Source organism: Schistocerca cancellata, chromosome 2, assembly GCF_023864275.1.
Source record: "Schistocerca cancellata isolate TAMUIC-IGC-003103 chromosome 2, iqSchCanc2.1, whole genome shotgun sequence".
Classification (NCBI taxonomy): Eukaryota; Metazoa; Arthropoda; class Insecta; order Orthoptera; family Acrididae; genus Schistocerca; species Schistocerca cancellata.
Genome location: NC_064627.1, coordinates 276512259 through 276530833, shown reverse-complemented (window position 1 = coordinate 276530833; position 18575 = coordinate 276512259). Strand labels below are relative to the sequence as shown.

General features: G+C 38.7%; 1 protein-coding gene across 1 annotated transcript in view; it reads right to left on the bottom strand.

The window, feature by feature from the left end:
• LOC126153247 (NFX1-type zinc finger-containing protein 1-like) overlaps positions 1-18575 on the bottom strand; it is a 453816-nt gene that overhangs the window by 182449 nt on the left and 252792 nt on the right. The window contains exons 10-11 of the mRNA XM_049916059.1: positions 9734-10049; positions 5112-5369 (exon numbers count right to left, since the gene is read on the bottom strand). Of these exons, the coding sequence (XP_049772016.1) occupies positions 5112-5369; positions 9734-10049 (574 nt within the window). The remainder of the gene's footprint in view (positions 1-5111; positions 5370-9733; positions 10050-18575) is intronic.

The window sequence follows — 18575 nt, the reverse complement described above, 5'->3', positions numbered from 1 at the left end:
ATCAATGTGGGATGTATGGCAAATGCATCCATTAGGGCAGTGCACTGCAATTTGGTGTTAATGGACTAATGGCAGCAGACGACTGACGCAAGTGCCTTTGCTAACAGCATGACATCGCGTGTAGCACTTCTCCCTGGCTTGTGATCACATCGGTTGGACCCTAGATGATTGGAAAACCATGGCCTGGTCAGATGAATCCCAACTTCAGATGGTAAGAGATGATGGCAGGGTTCCAAGTGTGGCACAGAGTCCACAAAGCCATGGACTCAAGTTGTCAATAAGGAATAATGCAAACTTGTGGTGACTCCATAATGGCATGGGCTGTATTTACATGGAATGGACTGAGTCCTCAGTTCCAACTAAACTAATCACTGACAGGAAATGGTTATGTTTGGCTACTTGGAGATCATTTGCAGCCATTCATTCATGGACTTCACATCCCAAAACGATGATGGAATTTTTATGGATGAGAATGCAGCACATGACCAGGCCATAACAGCTTGTGGTTAGTCTGACAAACTTTCTGAACAATTTGAGTTAATGATTTGGCCACCCAGATCACCTGACATAAATCTCACTGAACAGTTATGGGACACAATCAAGAGGTCAGTTTGTGCACAAAATCTTGTACTGGCAACACTTTTGGAATTATGGGTGGCTATAGAGGCAGCATGGCTCAATATTTCTGCAGCAGACTTCCAACGACTTGTTGAGTCCATGCCACATCGAGTTGTTGCACTACAACAGGAAAACCTTATGTTGCTATGTTCTTGTGTCCAAATTTTCAAGTTTATTATGCTTTTAATAAACAACATATAAAAAGCCACAGACAAAACTTCAGTGGCAGTGCAATTATCCAGGCTATTTTGTTTCTGTTTATGTAGCACTCTTAGCCCATGTTGTAAATAAAACTCCAGGGTTCCAGGGAAGGAGATGGGGGGCTTAAAACACATTATTTCAAATCAAAGTGGTTTTGAAGCTCTGAAAATCGTATTTGTAAAAGAAGTGTCAAATATGCCCTGTTTTCAATGAATCTGTAGATTATTGTAAAATATTTGGCGAATGAAATTTTTATTCCACAACCTTGTGCTACTGACCTACTGCATATTAGGTCTCATGTCCAGCATTTGTTTACTCTATGAGATTTTTTAAAGCCCCAATTTTTGTGGGCAGCTTTGGCTGAAATTTTCTAGCATTCTTCGCCAGTATAAATAATTAAATAGAACTTTTTGCTGTTAAAACCATCGTCTTTCTAATGAGCCCAATTTGAACGTTTTATAGAGCACACCTTTTTGCAAAATCAGGTCAAACATAGTGCATTTTTGACCTTTTTACAAAGTCTGCAACTTTTAGCTCAAATGGTAGAAAAGTTAAACTTTATATTTGAGAATCTTGCATTATTGGTTATTACATGCCAAGCTGTACATTTGCCATACCTTTAGTACCAGAGATAAAAGAAGCCAAACAATCAAATTTTTTCAGGCGATTTTGCCTAAAATGTTCTAGCTGATTATGGGTCATAAAATTCTGTTCATTATTACTGTTAAGAGAATGCATAATGTTGTACAAGATGGCCAAATTTCATTTCATTCATACAATATTGCCTGAGATATAACAGATCAAAGTAGCCTGAAATTCACACTTGCTCTTTGCACAGTCACGCATAGAATAAAACAGTTGACTATATCGTGGCCAGTATTCATTTGACAAACGTTAAACTTTACCAATGTTCACTGGGGACACATGCAAATGTTCACATGCTATTTCATCAAAATCTATGATGGTCAAGCAGGAAAATGTTCCAAAATTAGGTGATTTGATTTGGAATGACCCTAAAGCAATACATTGTCCAAAAGGCAAAACTTTAAACTGATAGATGGCATCAGGAGTTATAAAGTAATACTTTTCATGGCCAGTCTCATTAACCTCAATTTGCCAGGAGCCTGTCAGCATATTCACAGCTGATAAATGCTTTGCTCCTTTCAAGCACTCTAGGATGTCACAAGGCCTGACAATGGATAGGTATCCTGCTTCATGATTTTGTTCAAGTCCCCATTACTCAACACAGGAATGCTATGTCCCATCCTTCTCCTTCACACTAGAGGACCAGGAGCTCCATGCAGATTCAATGACATCATCTTATCCACTTGCTCCTGGCTCATCTGTCATTCAGCCAGCAACACTCTACATGAGCACTGTGTTAATACAGGTTTTTGCACTGGGTTGCTTGGTCTATCTTGTCTCCACTATCGATTTGAGACCCTCTGAAAACTGATGCAGGATGGCTATCACTCATTGCTGTTGTTCCTCAAACAGGCCAGATACTACTGGCAATTCAACAGTAACTTCCTCCTCTGCATTGCCTTTAGTGACAGCAGAGCAAGTTCTTCATTGAAGACACTAAGTTACCCTGCCTGGGCTGGTTCACCTGTCTGACAAAAATAACTTTAGTGATGAGCTATTGCTGCTCATGACATTAGTGACCCGAAGTTCTCCTTGGCCACCCTCAACACTTATGATCATTGCTCGCTTCTAGAATTCTTTTGTGAGCCTCAGTAGCTTTTCACAATTGACAAAAGCTTCACAGTTTAACTAAGCATCTCAAATGATGAATGGAGCTCATCTCACTGATATCAGCAGGATAATAATATCTTCAACAGCAAACAACTGCACAGAGCAATCTTTGTTATGTGTTCTTACTGGGATAGCTTCACCAGCGTGGAGCTATGATCTTCCACAGCTTGTGATGCTTGCAAGAACTCCCAACAAAGAACAGCATTATGACTACATTTTGCTATATTGAGAAATTCCAAGGCCTGCATTCTAGTTATCCTTGCAATACATATTCCAGTTGGCTCACATATTTCCCTTTTGTAACTTTTGGCACAATCTTTTTTTATTTTTTTCATGGAACAGAGTCTTCCATAGCTGATAATGACAAGCATCCAACATCACAGAAAAGGAAGCACTGAGTTGACTAGTGCCTGGACAGGTTGTCAGTCAATGATGATGTCACTGATATTTCCTGGCATCTTGGCAATTGTCATCGATGAAGGATTACGATCTGCAGTGGCCTCCCTTCCACAGATGGTTCCCTCACACAGTTTTTCTGAAGTATGCAACAAAGCAAGCATCCTGTACCTATGAATGGCGATGAGGAATGGTTCACACCACACTACCTTGTTCAGGGTATGGCAACAGGCTTTGTCCCACAAGTCAACTATAATCATCTGCCGCTGGCTGGTGTGAACAGAACTGTTGTGATGTTTGACATCTGGTGGCATAGTAGTAATTGAAAACTTGCCTTCTTTATCTGTAACAGTGAAGAATGCGTCCAGGGAGTCCACAGAGTAAACACCCCACTTTACTGTCCTCTGCCCTCCAAATGGCTGTTCTGCTAAGCGGCATTCTATTGGCATAGTAGTTGGTTGTACCTGCGTTGGGTGGCTCACTGGGTTGTCATTTGATGGCTGTGGCCTAAGCTTGAGTTGGTAGAGTCCATTCTTCCTAGTGTGTTCAGCTGGTGACGGAGTGCTCAAGACTAAAGCACTTCTTGAAAATTCTCTACTACCCCCTGATATCTACATCTACATCTACATCCATACATACATATCAGGTCAATGTCCAATGCAGCCATGTCTTGCATCCTCAGTCTAACATTTCTGGCTGCCATGCTTGGCTGTATCTCTTTTCTTACTATCTTGCATATGAGCTCATGGTGGTACTCCACACCTGCCATAGGGATCACATTCAGCAGTCAGTCATCTCTTTCATCAGAAATGTGTACTTGCATGGTCTCTATCTCTCTCTTTTTATTTACGTTGCATTTCCTCAATTTGCTGCCACCACTTGATGAATTCCTCTATCACTGTGACATCCTCTACCAGAAGAGCCTGCTACACATCTTCTATAATTTCATCCATCAAGTGTGGGATTTTGTTAGCTTCTGTCTTATGATTAATGATGTGGAATGGGGCCAAAACATTTGGTATGTACAAATGTGTCATTTCTCCATGATGTTGGACCCTATTCTTCAATTGGTCTTTTGCTAAGCAGACTTCCTGCTGGCTTCTGTTTGGCCTAGAATTTGTGCCAGCTAGAGAGTTTCTCTTTGTTGTTCTCAAACTACCACTGAGCTGTACTGTTCAAGTAAAAGTACTTCTTCCCCATACACATAATGACATCCCACATGTTGTATTTGGTGACTCAACTGAATCCTTTCAAGCATTCTGTAGGGTTCTGACCAATGTCTCTGGAAAACACTGGACGCCTGAGTGCAGCTCACTTACTGTTGTTTTGGAATCCATCTCTCTCCTAAATAATATAGAGCTTAGCAACAATCTCGTGCTTGTATTCTGGTTACTGTCCAAGTAGGAAATGGCTTTTACATAGCCTAACTGGAGCCTTAGGTATGTATATGTTTCAAAGTACCTGGCGTTCCCATCAAATAATGTCACGTCTTTAAAAGTACCATCAAGTCCAAATCTGAAGGCAGGATCATCAATGAAGTACAACACTTAAAACTGAAATCATGTTTACTACTCACAGCAATGTACAAGCGGTACAGAACAGAACTCCTTGATGGATTGTGTAGCTATTTACACAAACAAAGAATATTCCAGAATTCTGGTATTCATACAAACATTGAATACAACAAAACATAATATATTTGAAGAACGTTCAAGTAATAATGAATACTAAGTAACAAATAATTCCTGATTGTTAGGTTTGAATTAGTGACCTGTAGCAAGCCAGACAGCACAACTAACCACTATTCCTGCAGCAGTATCGCTACATCTTGGTTAATATATGACAAACTGGTTTTTACTCAATTAACCTGCATGCAAAGTGAAGTACTTGTGGAAATTCTTTAATTTTCTACTGGCTCAGGACAATCAACTTACTGTATTGTAAATTTATTGACTTTTGTCTCATGTTGTTGTGTAGTTTTGAGGGTGTAACACACAATTGCTGCCATAGAAGAGTGAGTCACAATAGCACCATTGATAGTACAAACAAAAATATTCCTAACAGAAATAAAAATATTCTTCCTTCATCAAATGTAAGTTATCCACAAATTGTATAAATTCTGAAGCAACTACTCCGCTTACCTCAACTGCACAATTTCCACACTGCTCAAAACAGAGAAGATGACATTTGTGCCCACATTCCATTGTACGCTTGCAGTTCCTACGACATTTCACTTCTGATGGATCAGAACTGCAATGTATCTGATGGGTATGTCCACAACTTAGTTGCACTTTGACTTCGACAACACATTCTCCACATTCCTCATAACACTTCTTGTAGCACTTGTGATTTTTTTTGCAACCAGCATTGTTTTTCTCACAAGGTTTATTACATTTGTACTGTAAAAGAAATCTGTTGAAGAACATCAAAGAAATCAAACCAAAATAATTTATGAAATAGGTTTAAAAAATATATTTTGAACCGTGTTTTGTTCTATGTTTAAGAGTAATTATTGCAACCTAACTTGCACAGCGCAGTAGCCTACTGATGTATTCTTCATTAAGATTAGTTAGCAAGAACGTGACTGCTCAAGAACAATCTAGTTTCGAGAAAAGTGAAACACCAAGACAAAGAGATGTGATCAAAATGTAATTTATTCCACTGATTAGGGACATGACACTACACGAATGATTAGGCTTAGAGACCTGTACATGTACTGCGACTTGAAAATACAGTACAGAGTAGAGCCACTGTGTAGTGCAATCAGAGCCGCTAGATGTCATGGTGTGGAAAAAAGAATGCCTGAATATGTTGCTGGGTAATACTCTGCCACACAGTTTGTAGGAGCATACATGAAGTACTGACTAAGGCTGCAGGAGGGCCTAAACTAACGTATTGCTGACCAACCATATCCCAAACATGTTCGATGGATGACATAACAGGCAAACAGCAGGCTAGGGAAGCAGTCGTACCCCTCTTTCTTCGAGGAAGGTTTGCTAATTCTTCACCACATGTGGCCAGTCATCATCCTGCTGAAACATGGCACGTGGGAGGGCCTGCAGCAGAGGCAGTGCACTGGGTTGTTAAACCTCCCTGGTGTAGAAGTAGCTATTCACATTGTCCTCAGGATGCAAGAGTTGAGATCGCTTGTTATCGTCGCTGGTGCTCCAGTCATCAAACTTGGTATTTGTCCTTTATGCTCTCCAACAATACAGTTGGTCTGATTGTATCCACCACGGCAGCATCAAATGCATATGGGGCCATCACTGTAGGACAAGTTCAAGTGGGACTCATCCGAAATCACTACATTTTACCACTTAGCATGACAGTGTCAGCTTTCATGTACCCATTGCAGTCTATGGTGTTGGTGGATTCTGGTCAATGTAAGTCGATGCAATAGCATGCATGCCACAAGTCCATCATGCAGAAGATGGCATCGAATTGTCGATGCAGACATGCCCACACCCATTATAGTGCTGCAACACTGTGGATGAAGCTGTTATGTCTGTAACAGCCACATGGACAAGATGGCGGTCATCTTGTGCTGTGGTCACATTGAGTCGTCTGGTACTTTGTAGGCACTATGTACGGCCCTCAGTTGTGTATGATGGAGGTGGTGATTATTGTATATGTAAGAGCACAAGCCAAGCTCTAAAATAATAAAAGGATGAGTAATAATACATAATCAATGAAGAAATGATACCACAGTGGGAAACATTCACTGGCATCAGACAGAATGGTCTAATGTTCACAAGACTGAACTGAGTAAAGTGAGCAAAAAGAATACCAAAGTACTCAGTGCATGACAGATATTGTGCACTGTGAGAGAAAAAGAGAGAGGGCTACACTACATCACTGGAAACCAATGAGAAGCCTAGAACTACACAATATCATAAAGGACAGGGCATCTCTCTCCCTGAAATCAACCTTTGAAGTGCACAACAGAAAAAGTGTTAAGTTGAACTCCATGAAAAGTGAGGAACACTTGACATGTTGAAGACAGGTGAGGTAGGAAGAGAAAGTTAATGGAATATGAGAACACAAGGTCTTCATAGTCAGTCAATGGTTCACTTAGTGACACAGTCAGTTCTCAAGTCTTGGGTGTTTGTTTAGATGGCTAATCTCAAGTCACTCAGAGAACAGTTAAGAGCACAGACTGCACTAGATAAGAAAAGTCAATTTCAGCAGAGGTCACAAATTCTTTGCTTGTGTGATGTTATGGGAATTTAGGCCACATTAATGAATAATATTTGATCTTGAGTTTACCTCATTAGGTTATTTCTCAACAGTATTTAAGACAGCTATTCAAATACTGCTTGTATGGCCTTTGGCTGATGTTCCTCAGACACCAAATCCCTTGCAATGCCCATCCCTGGGATTCAACTATGTTTCAGGGTGCTCAACAGCTATAGTTATCAGTGCCCTTGCCAAATATGACAGTATGCACTTAATGAGGCGACTGAAGTCTTCACTCCTATGATATCTTTTTGGCCAATGGCCTACGGACATGTATTAGCGATCCAGAATGGGATTTTCACTCTGCAGCGGAGTGTGCGCTGATATGAAACTTCCTGGCAGATTAAAACTGTGTGCCGGACCGAGACTCGAACTCGGGACCTATGTCTGGAAAAACCCACCAGGCTGTGGCTAAGCCATGTCTCCGCTATATCCTTTCTTTCAGGAGTGCTAGTTCTGCAAGGTTCGCAGGAGAGCTTCTGTAAAGTTTGGAAGGTAGGAGACGAAGTACAGACAGAAGTAAAGCTGTGAGGACGGGGCGTGAGTCATGCTTGGGTAGCTCAGTTGGTAGAGCACTTGCCCGCGAAAGGTCCTGAGTTCGAGTCTCGGTCCGGCACACAGTTTTAATCTGCCAGGAAGTTTTATGTATTAGTGACTTCAATGTCTGTCTGGCATTACAACACAAATGACAGCCACTTATCAATATATTTAAAATGTGTAATAAAAATCAAATATGGCTGCAGCATGTTTCCACAAATATTCATGATCTTTCCTCATAATGTAATAAATCTATAATATACACTGCCTGCTCAATAAAAGTGAAGTACTGAGGAAGAGAGGAGGAAATGAAGTGAAACTTCATGAATTGAGAGGGTGTGTGACATTATATCAGTGGTTACAAAATCAAGTCAAATTTACAAAGAAATTGGCAGTATGATGTTGACCCCCTCTGACTTGGATGCATACAGTGACTTGGATTGGAAGGGTGTCATGAAGCCATTGCATCCTCTCCTGAGGGAAGCTGGCCTACTACTGTTGTGCCTGGCCCTTTACATCCTGGATGCTGCTACTGGGACAGAGTTAAACATTCAAGCTGGTCCCACACAGGTTCAGTCGGGAACAGTATTATGGATCTTGCTGTCCACAGGAGTTCCTCAGCATCACACAGACAGTTCACAGAGATGTGTCATTTGTGGATAAGCATTTTCTTGTTGAAAAATGAGAGCACAATATTGTCATGAGAGATAACATGTAAGGTGCCATATGGCTGAGCTGTCAAGAGTTCTCTATGTCACCACCAGCCAAGACCTGAAGTCATACCCAGTGGCACTCTACACCATGACACCAGGAGCAACATCACTGTGTCTCTCCATATTATTGGAAGAATGGGGCCTCTCCCAATTCACAGCAATACTCGCTGATGATGGGTCATCCAACTTAGTGCAGAACCATGCTTCATTACTGAATGCAATGAAATAGCTCTCATCAGCAGTCCATGCTCCCTGATCATGGCACCACTCCAAAACACAGCTGTTTGTATTGGGGTGTTAACATCAGTCAGTGCATTGGGTGGTAATTCCCTAGTCTGGCTACTGCCAGTCTCCAATCAATGGTGCAGCATGAAACAGGGTGATGAAGGAATCCATCACTTGTTATCGGATGGCAGGCAAAGACGTGAACCTCGATGATGAGTTTGCCTGCCCTCATGTTCCTATGCAGCCCATCATTGGGCCAATGTCACATCCACTTGCCCCACAAATCTGGATATTGCACGACCACCCAGGTGGCAAAATGAGCACCCACAATGAGGCCTCTTTCAAAATGTCAGGTGCTGATAATGTTGTTCCACATGAGTTCAAATCAGTTATGTGTCCCTGATGGAGACTGCTCTACATCTGATGCTGTTCATGTCCCTTTACACAGCTTTCCAGACCTCGTAATATCACTAAACATGAACAACACTAATGCACTTGGGTGGCTGTCCGACCAGTCAAAAACAACGGAAAACTTGATGGTTTGCAAAGCATTTTCCCAGATACATCTTACTGATTGTCCACTAATAATAAATGGAGTAAGCCTCAAATGGTCTGATAACAAGTAAAAGTTGGTTAACAGTAATGTACAAATACATTAAAAATATATCTTAAAAGAGAAATGGACACACATTCAGCTTAAATATACAACTCAGATGATCACAGTTAGTTTGATCACTGATTAAAAGATGAAAGGATCACTCTGAAGCACATTAAAATAACTTACCCAGTAATTTGGGCAGGAGTGTGAACAATACAGAAAAACTTTAAAACATTTCGCAAACTTAGGTCATTGTTAATTAAAACAGCTGAAAAAAAAAAAAAAACTACTATCCTCACCTGATGATTACAGAACCAGTGTTTGTCCACATTCCAACATAATGATAAGATTATCACACTACATACTGAGAAGATATTATAGAATATACAGTATTTCAGCAATGTGTATGCTTACATTTCATGGTCAATCACGGTGATTATTAATTGCAACAAACCTCAAGATGGTCTGGATCATCTCCTGCATGGCAATTTCTCACACAGCTATGTCCACAAACAAGCCTGTCTTCACATGGAAATGGACAATCCACTTTTTGAATATCTTGAAAACAAAGTTTCTTAGTTTTGTGACTACATGGTTCCAGTACAGCTTCCACTACTTCCTGACATTGGTACTCACTAGCATTGACATGACAAGCTAAGGTCTTTACATGTGTACAAGGAAGCACCTTCTCCATAGGCATCTCACAATCTTCACAATCTTGGAAACATTTCTTAAGACACTTGTGGCCCAACGGACATTGCTGCGGAATCCTGAATAACAAATAAAACTGGAATAACTGAAAATCATAATCATAATGAGTACTTGCCATGATTCCCCTTATAAATAGGTGCCAACATCAATATATTTGAGATAGAGTAATTTCAATACTTTTTCGGAAAAACACAGCTAGTCTGTCTCTGTGAGCAATAAAAATACATCCCAGAAATACAATGAATGAGCTATTTAAAATATTGCAGTGCAATTTTGCGAAGAACAGAATGAATATATCTTTACCATCAAAAGGCAACAGGCTGTACATCATTCAGTTTATTCCTTACATTTGTCTGTATGACATCTTAAATTTTTGGTTTGTCTTTCAGACACATGAATGTACACAAACATAAGTGGAGAAATACACACACACACACACACACACACACACACACACACACACACACACAGAGAAAGAGAGAGAGAGAGAGAGGGGGGGGGGGGACTTGTGACACCCTCTAGGAAGCTCACAAAAATATTCAGAACACAAAGAGATCTGACAATTTAACTCAATCATGATATTTTGATACAGTTCTGAGTAAATGCTGTGGCTGGCATTGATCAGAATACAATCTCTCACTGTTACTACAGGCAAGGAAAAATTCATTCCATCACCTATAACTGTTACTGAAAAGATGGGGTTGTCAGGTTCGGTAGATGCTGCTATGGAATACCTCAGACCAGACATTTCAAGTAACTTCCATAATATGAATTTGATCCTCACTACCCCAGCAGAAATAATGTCCATCATAAAATCTTCAAAATCAAAAACATCTAGTGGGTATGATGAAATATCAACAAAAGTTAATTAAAGAATATGATTCTGAGTTAAGTAACATATTAAGCTATCTGTGTAACGAGTCGTTTATCAGTGGAATATTTCCTGAATAGTTGAAATATGCTGAAGTTAAGCCACTGTTTAAGAAAGGAGATAAAGAAATAGCATCAAATTTCTGTCCAATTTCACTGTTGAAAGCATTCTCAAAAATTTTAGAAAAAGTAATGTACAATCGGCTTTATAACCATCTTATCTCAAATAACATACTGTCAAAGTCACAGTTTGGATTTATGAAGGGTTCTGATATTGAGAAGGCTATGTACACTTACAATGAAAATGTGCTTAATTCATCAGACAAAAAATTGCAGGCAACTGGTATATTTTGTGACCTGTCAAAGGCATTTGACTGTGTAAATCACAATATCATTTAAATAAATTATAATATTGTAGTGTAACAAGAAATGCTGCAAAAAGTTTCAAATCTCATATCTCTGGCAGGAAACAAAGGGTGTTATTAGGAAAGAGACATGTATCAAGCTATCAGGCGTCATCCAACTGGGAACTAATTACATGTGGGGTCCCACAAGGTTCCATTTTGGGGCCCTTACTTTTTCTTGTGTATATCAATGACCTTTCATCAGTAACACTACCAGATGCCAAGTTCGCTTTGTTTGCCAGTGATACAAACATTGCAATAAATAGCAAATCAAGTGTAGTCTTAGCAAGATCAGCTAATAAAATATTTGTGGACATTAATCACTGGTTCCTAGCCAATTCATTGTTACTAAACTTTGAAAAATACACTACATGCAGTTCTGAACTTGTAAGGGGTGTCCCACGAGTATATGCCTAACATACGATACAGATACAAGCAGATAGAAGTGGACAGTGTTAAATTCTTGGGATAACAGCTTGATAATAAATTCAACTGGGAGGAACACACTACAGAACTGCTGAAGCGTCTTAAAAAATCTCTATTTGCAATGCGAATTATCAGACATAGGGGATATAAAAATGAAAAAGCTGGCATACTATGCTTACTTCCATTCCACAATGTCATATGGGATTATTTTTTGGGGTAATTCTTCAAGCCAAGCTAAAGAGTTCCAGGCACAAAAACGTGCAGTAAGAGTTATATGTGGTGTGAACTCAAGAACATCCTGCAGAAGCCTGTTTAGGGAACTAGGGATACTAACCACTGCTTCCCAATATATTTATTCCTTAATGAAATTTGTCATTAAAAATATACCACTTTTTCAAACCAACAGCCCAATTCATGCAATCAGTAATAGAAATAAGAATAATCTTCACAAGGATTTAAAGTCACTTAGTCTTGTACAAAAAGGTGTGCATTACTCAGGAACACACATTTTCAATAACTTTCCAGCAGCCATAAAAAGCTTAACAACCAATGAAATTCAGTTTAAGTGAAGCCTAAAAGATTTATTGGTGGCCAACTCCTTCTACTCCATTGATGAATTTCTCAGTAAATCCAACTTATTTGTGTGTATATCTTCTGCACAATTTCAGTGCAGTAATGTGTTCATTGTAAATGTATGTGTGTGTGTGTGTATGTGTGTGTGTGTGTGTGTGTGTGTGTAAGTACAATCTAACTTCTGCACCATTTCAGTGCAGTAATGTGTTCATTGTAAATAAGTATTATAGTAGTTGTATTACATGTTTATTACCTTATAAATAAATAAAAAAACTTTTTTATTTTAAATTCAGTGCATTAGTATTTGTAAAATGACTCTTTCATAAAGTGTTCATTGAAAATGGCTATCATTCTACTTGGAACCTGTGAAATGGCACATTAGCTTATTTGTTTTAGTTGTAAGTATTTGTTATGTATTGTTGTTTTTCTGACATGTTCTACATCCTAGAGAACCTCCTCACTATGCATCAATTGGAATGAAAGTAAATCAAATCTAATACTTCACACAGTGACATATGACTGTAAATACCTTGCAATGTTCACACAATCTTACCTCCAGCTACAAGAAGGTGGTAATGGAAACCTTGGATAAATATTATACTTACTGCTGTTTTTTTATCAGCTCTTTGTGACTGTATTGAGGACCGAGGATTTCTTGGTAGGGAGGAAATACCATGTTATCTCAGATGTAGAAGTAATTTCAGGAGTGCCCCAGAAAAGTGAGTTGGAACCCTTGTTGTTTATGTTATATGGCAAATAACATTAAGAGTGACATCAGACTCTTTCAGATGTTGCACTTACCTATAATACAGTACTGTCTGATAAGATATCACTGGTGCAAAGAATAGAAAGTTGTTTTAACCCTTTCCAAACAGTGTCTTGAAAGCAGATGAAAAACCTGTGTGTGGTGCCTTAACAGATGCATTTTAAATTGAAAAGTGAACCCGTATATATACAGGCATAGCACCTGATGTGTAGCAGCTGCCATCCATTTATATAAGAGTACAGCAGTGAAAGGGTTAAATGTTCAGAAAAGCAAATTTTGCACTTCACTATACACAAAAACATACTATCCAATGATTACAATACCAATGAGTCATAAATAGAATGAGTCAACTCATACAGATACCTGGTCTACAAAGCAGAGTCCATATAAAACATCTGCTATCCTACAATATTGCTGAAGTGTATGGGACTCATACCAAATAAGACTAACAGATAATATTGAACAATTTCAAAGAAGGGCAGCACAGAAGATCATGTGTTTACTTGACCCACACTAAGGTACTGAAAACCAAGAGACTTGAAGATCTACACCAATAGTAGTCAAACTGGTCCCTACTGCCCATTAGCGGGTGTTCCAGCTTTCATGGTGGGTGGTAGGAGGTTAAAGATATCTTCATTAGGTTTTCATAAAATTCTGACACAATGTATTTCATAAGTAAATATTATTATATGCTTTCACTTGCGGCAACTCTACTTTATAAATTTTATGACATGAAGTTACTTTCTTAGTTTATAAATGGCCATTACTGTAGAAATAGTGGGTGGTTTAAAAATTTTATTACTAACAGAGATACAAAAGTGGGCGGTAGGTACAAAATGTTGACTACCCCCTGTATACACAAAGTATCCTGCAAAAGTATACATACAAATATTCAAGATGCTATATTAAATAAGGAATCTGGGAACACCAATGTTCCACCCATGCATGGCACCTCTAGCCCTTTAACTGCTCTGGACGTGTTAACGTGCACGCCTTTGTACCTGTCCCTGTGTGCTCTAAATGTGTTTACGTGCGTCACCAGTCCTTCTACCTGGTACTCTGGACGTGTCTATGGATAGACATACTCAGAGTACCAGGTAGAAGGACTGGTGGTGGGCGTAAACATGTTCAGAGCACACAGGGACAGGTACAAAGGCGCATGCATTAACATGTCCAGAGCAGTTAAAGGGCTAGGGACCGCAAAGAGAAAATCAGACTAATGACAGTATCCACAGAGGCATTTAAGCATCATTCTTCTCATACTGCCTGTGTGAATAGAACAGAATATACCTTAACAAATGACACAATGAGCAGTTCCCTTCGTCATGCACCTCACATTAGTTTCAACAATATAGAGGTGGATTCTCAAAAATGGTTGTCCCTGGATGAAAGTTTCAGGCTGTAAAATAAGGCATGACTCGAAAGACAATTTTTCTTCCAAAATGGAAGTCAAAAGAGCTATAATATTTCCCAGATGATTATACCTATACTGTTTCCATCACATTCTACTTGCTGTTCTTACTTCATGACCCAAAATGTGTAAATAAAATTTTTGTATTATTCTGATGCCTGATTTCCTTTGATAAATATATACACTAACAAGGTGAGGTCCTGAAGGGTGGGATTGACTTTTTGAAACCATTTACATGATGATGAAGGTTAGTGTCCCAGGTATCACATCCTACAGCCATTTACCAAAGTGGACCACTGTTTGCGAGCAATAGATGAAAATGGATTTTTTGTGATCCTTTAGAGCCTTAAATTGAGTAGTGCTGTCCAGAGTGGTAGGGTAGAGTAGTGAATAAGCTGCATTCGAGACATGTTGATAGTTGTGGGTTTGAAACCCCAACAGGTGCCTCAAAATTTTTATTTTTCTATCTTTGTCAAAATGACTTTGATCATTATTTATATTCAGGTAACTGGTTTAAATATAATTTGCTTAATACTAATTCTCTGCTGTGTCATTTTACTCATTGTATAGACTTTTTTATTCGCTTCTATTTTTTCTGCATATCACTTTTTTAAAATTTGGAATCTTTGTGTGTGCTCTTTTAATTATTTTTATGTATTAACTTAAATTTAATTTTTTCCATTTTGTATTATATTTTTGTCCAGGTTACAGGATTCATTATTCCTATTATTAATTTTCCTTGAATTTCATTATATTTATAATCCTTTCTTTCATTTAATAGTTACCTATATTTTTTGGTCTATAGTGCAATTAGAATTTATGTTTATTTAAATATTGTGATGCATAACTAAAAATAACTAAATTCTTCATCCGTGTGACCATATTACCCATAGTTGCTTTATTACAATATTGAAGGTGCTTTGCAACTACAAGGAAATGCTTAATAATAATTAATATCACATGCACCAAGATTCTAAGAGAAAAGAATGATAAGAAGAAAAACTGACAGCATGTAAAGAAGTTGGTGTATTTCTTTATTAACAGAAATCAGTACAGGATTAAAAATAAAAAAAACTACATTTAAACCAATTAACTGAATAAAAACAATGATGAAAACCATTTTGATAAAGATTTAACAACTGAAGTACCTGACGAGATTCAAACTCACAACCTTCAGCACGCCAGGAATATATGTTAGTCCCTATGCTACTCTGGATAAAACTACTACATTTAAGATATCAGTGAAATTATTTTTAGTCCATTACTCACATACAAGGATACACTTTGGTGAATAGCTGCAAGATGTTATATATGGGACACTAACCTACACCATTGTATACAGGGTGAAGTGATTGGCACCCACAATGTCAAATGAGATTAAGACGCAAAGAGTGGCTCAGTAAACTTTCTCAGTGAAGTACTCGATGATATTTATATCGGATCTACAGCCAGAATATATCATCATCTTGACACAATATTTCGGCAGTCCGCCTAGTCGCCATCTTCAAGTGAGTAAGCCATCACACTAACTTTCCGGAACTCAAACTGCATCAGTAGCTATTGTGGATACCTCCAGTAGGTCCACCACACATGCACGAATGTAACTGTCCTCTAGTACAATGCACAAGAGCGTACCAGTAGTGAAGACTCACTGAAACAGTAAATCAATATCAAACACTGTTAACACCTTTTGATGACTGAATCAAAGATAGTTATTTTTAAAGTCAAACAAAACAGTGTTCCATCTGTTACTTAAATGATACCTCTTATCTCTCCTTATAATATTGTCAGATAGCAGGATTCCAAAAGCTGCTTGCACTACACAGTCCCAATAACACAACACAGGGGCAACCTCTTATGTCTCATCATACAACATTCTATATCCTTTGGTAAGATAATGTTCCCCAACAGCAGATTTTTCTGGCAGAAACAAATGCGTGTGACTAAGGTGCTCCACGTATCGATCCTGGACCGTATGAATCATTTGTCCAACATAGACTTTCCTGCAATTGCAGTGAATTATGTAGACAACACACTTTCTCAAACCAAAATCATTCTTCACTGAGCCAAGCAGCATTCTAGTGTTAGCTGGTAGATGAAATACACTTTTAATATCAAATCTCTTTGAAATTCTTCCTATTTTTGAAGGTATGCTTCCTGCGAAAGGTAGGAATGCCACTGATTTACTTGTATCTTCTGAAAGTTGCCATAAAGGTCCAGTCTGTAAAGCATAATGGATCTGATTCAGTATAACCATTCTGCTTGGACACTGCTTTAGATGATCCAGATGTTGTGTCAAACTATCTGCATCTGAAATGGCATAAGCTCTTTTTACCAATGTATAGGACCCCTTTGCATTGGTACAGCAGATCACAACTTGATGCATAAAGATATCCTCCTGTTGACCAAGATATATAAAAATGGAAGTTTTCCATCCTTTTCAACATCTATCATGAATTTCATATTGGGTTGCAGATATTAAAATGATCTGGGAACGATAAAGAGCATGCCTCCCATGTGGCTACACAATAAATGTATTGTCGACATATCTCCAAACACAAGTTGGTTTTAACAACACTGTCTTCGGTGATGTGTCCTCAAAATCTCCAATAACAAACTGATGGCTATGGGGTATAATGGACTCCGCATAGCCACTACATCTGCTCGTTAAAAATATTTGTCATTAGATAAAAAGTATGTTGATGTCAACACATACACACAAAGCTTTGTTGTTTCTTCGTCAAATATTTCACCAATTAGCTGCAAAGAATCTTCAAGAGAAATTCTGGTAAAAAGTGACACAACATGAAAACTAATGAGCAAGTCCATGGGACTGTGACATAAAAACTTCAAACACTGAATAAAAACTACAGAATTGGAATTATAATGTTTGCATTTTCCGATACTGGGAATGAGAATGGATGCTAAATACTTGGCTAAGTTGTTAGTAGGAGCACCAGAATTGCTGATGACATTAGGCCAAAGAGGAAACCCTTGCCTGTGTAACATAGGCAAACCATATAATCTCAGCAGCATTGCAGCACCAGGTTGAAGTTTTTTAAGAACATAGTCGGATAGTGAATTCTTCAACAAAATTGAAAGCATCTTGCATTTTATACATTAAGTTGGATCGTTCTGTAATCTTCAGTATGTCAAGTCTGCAAGTAAAAGATCCATTTTTCCCCAATAATAATTCTGTGGTTACTTGGGGAAAATGGATCTTCTACTAAAAGACTCAGCATACCTAAGATTACAGAACAATCCAACTGAATGTATTAACATGCAAGACGCTTTCACTTTTGAAGAAGAGTTCATTATCTGATGATGCTCTTAAAAACTTTGACCTGGTGCTGCAGTCCCACCAAGATTATACAGTTTGCCTAAGTTACAGAAGCAAGGGGTTTCTCTGTTCCCATCGTTGCAATTTGGGGCTCCTACTTACAACTTGGCCAAGTACACTTGTGTCCAAAATTATAGTAACAAATGGAAATTTTGCAAGGCTGCATTTATTTTGCCACAAAACAGAATCAACAGGTAAAATAGAAACAGTGTAAGGAATACAGGGTGTAAACAACTGCACATTCTGACAAGTTAATGTGGTCAGTAAGGGGTTTAACCATCTCTAAAAGCAATATCGGCTTGACAACAATTGGGCATCCTGTGAATGCTGTCATCAATCTCATGTTGAAGCAATAATGCCCATTCTTCCTGCAGAACTGCACGCAAGTCTTAGAGAATGGTTAGTGGAAGCTGACGTGATGCATTCCATCTCCCCAGTGCATCCCAGACATGCTCTATGGTGTTCAAATCAGAAGAGCGAGCAGGCCATGCCATGCATGCAACATCTTCCATCTTCAAGAAAACATCAACGACCTGTGCTCTATGAGGTTGTGCATTATTGTCCATCAATATAAAGTCTGTGACCACAGCATGTCGCAACACTGCACGAGGTTCCACGATCTCATCACAATACGTTGCAGCAGTTAAAGCTACCCGATGAAGAGGTGTTTGAGTGGTCATCATAACCCCTGACCACACCTTTAGGGATCCTCCTCAATATCAGTCTCTTTCTGCAATGTTTGGGCCTCGAAATCATGTTCCACATTCTCTTCAGATGTGACTCCATCGAGAATCA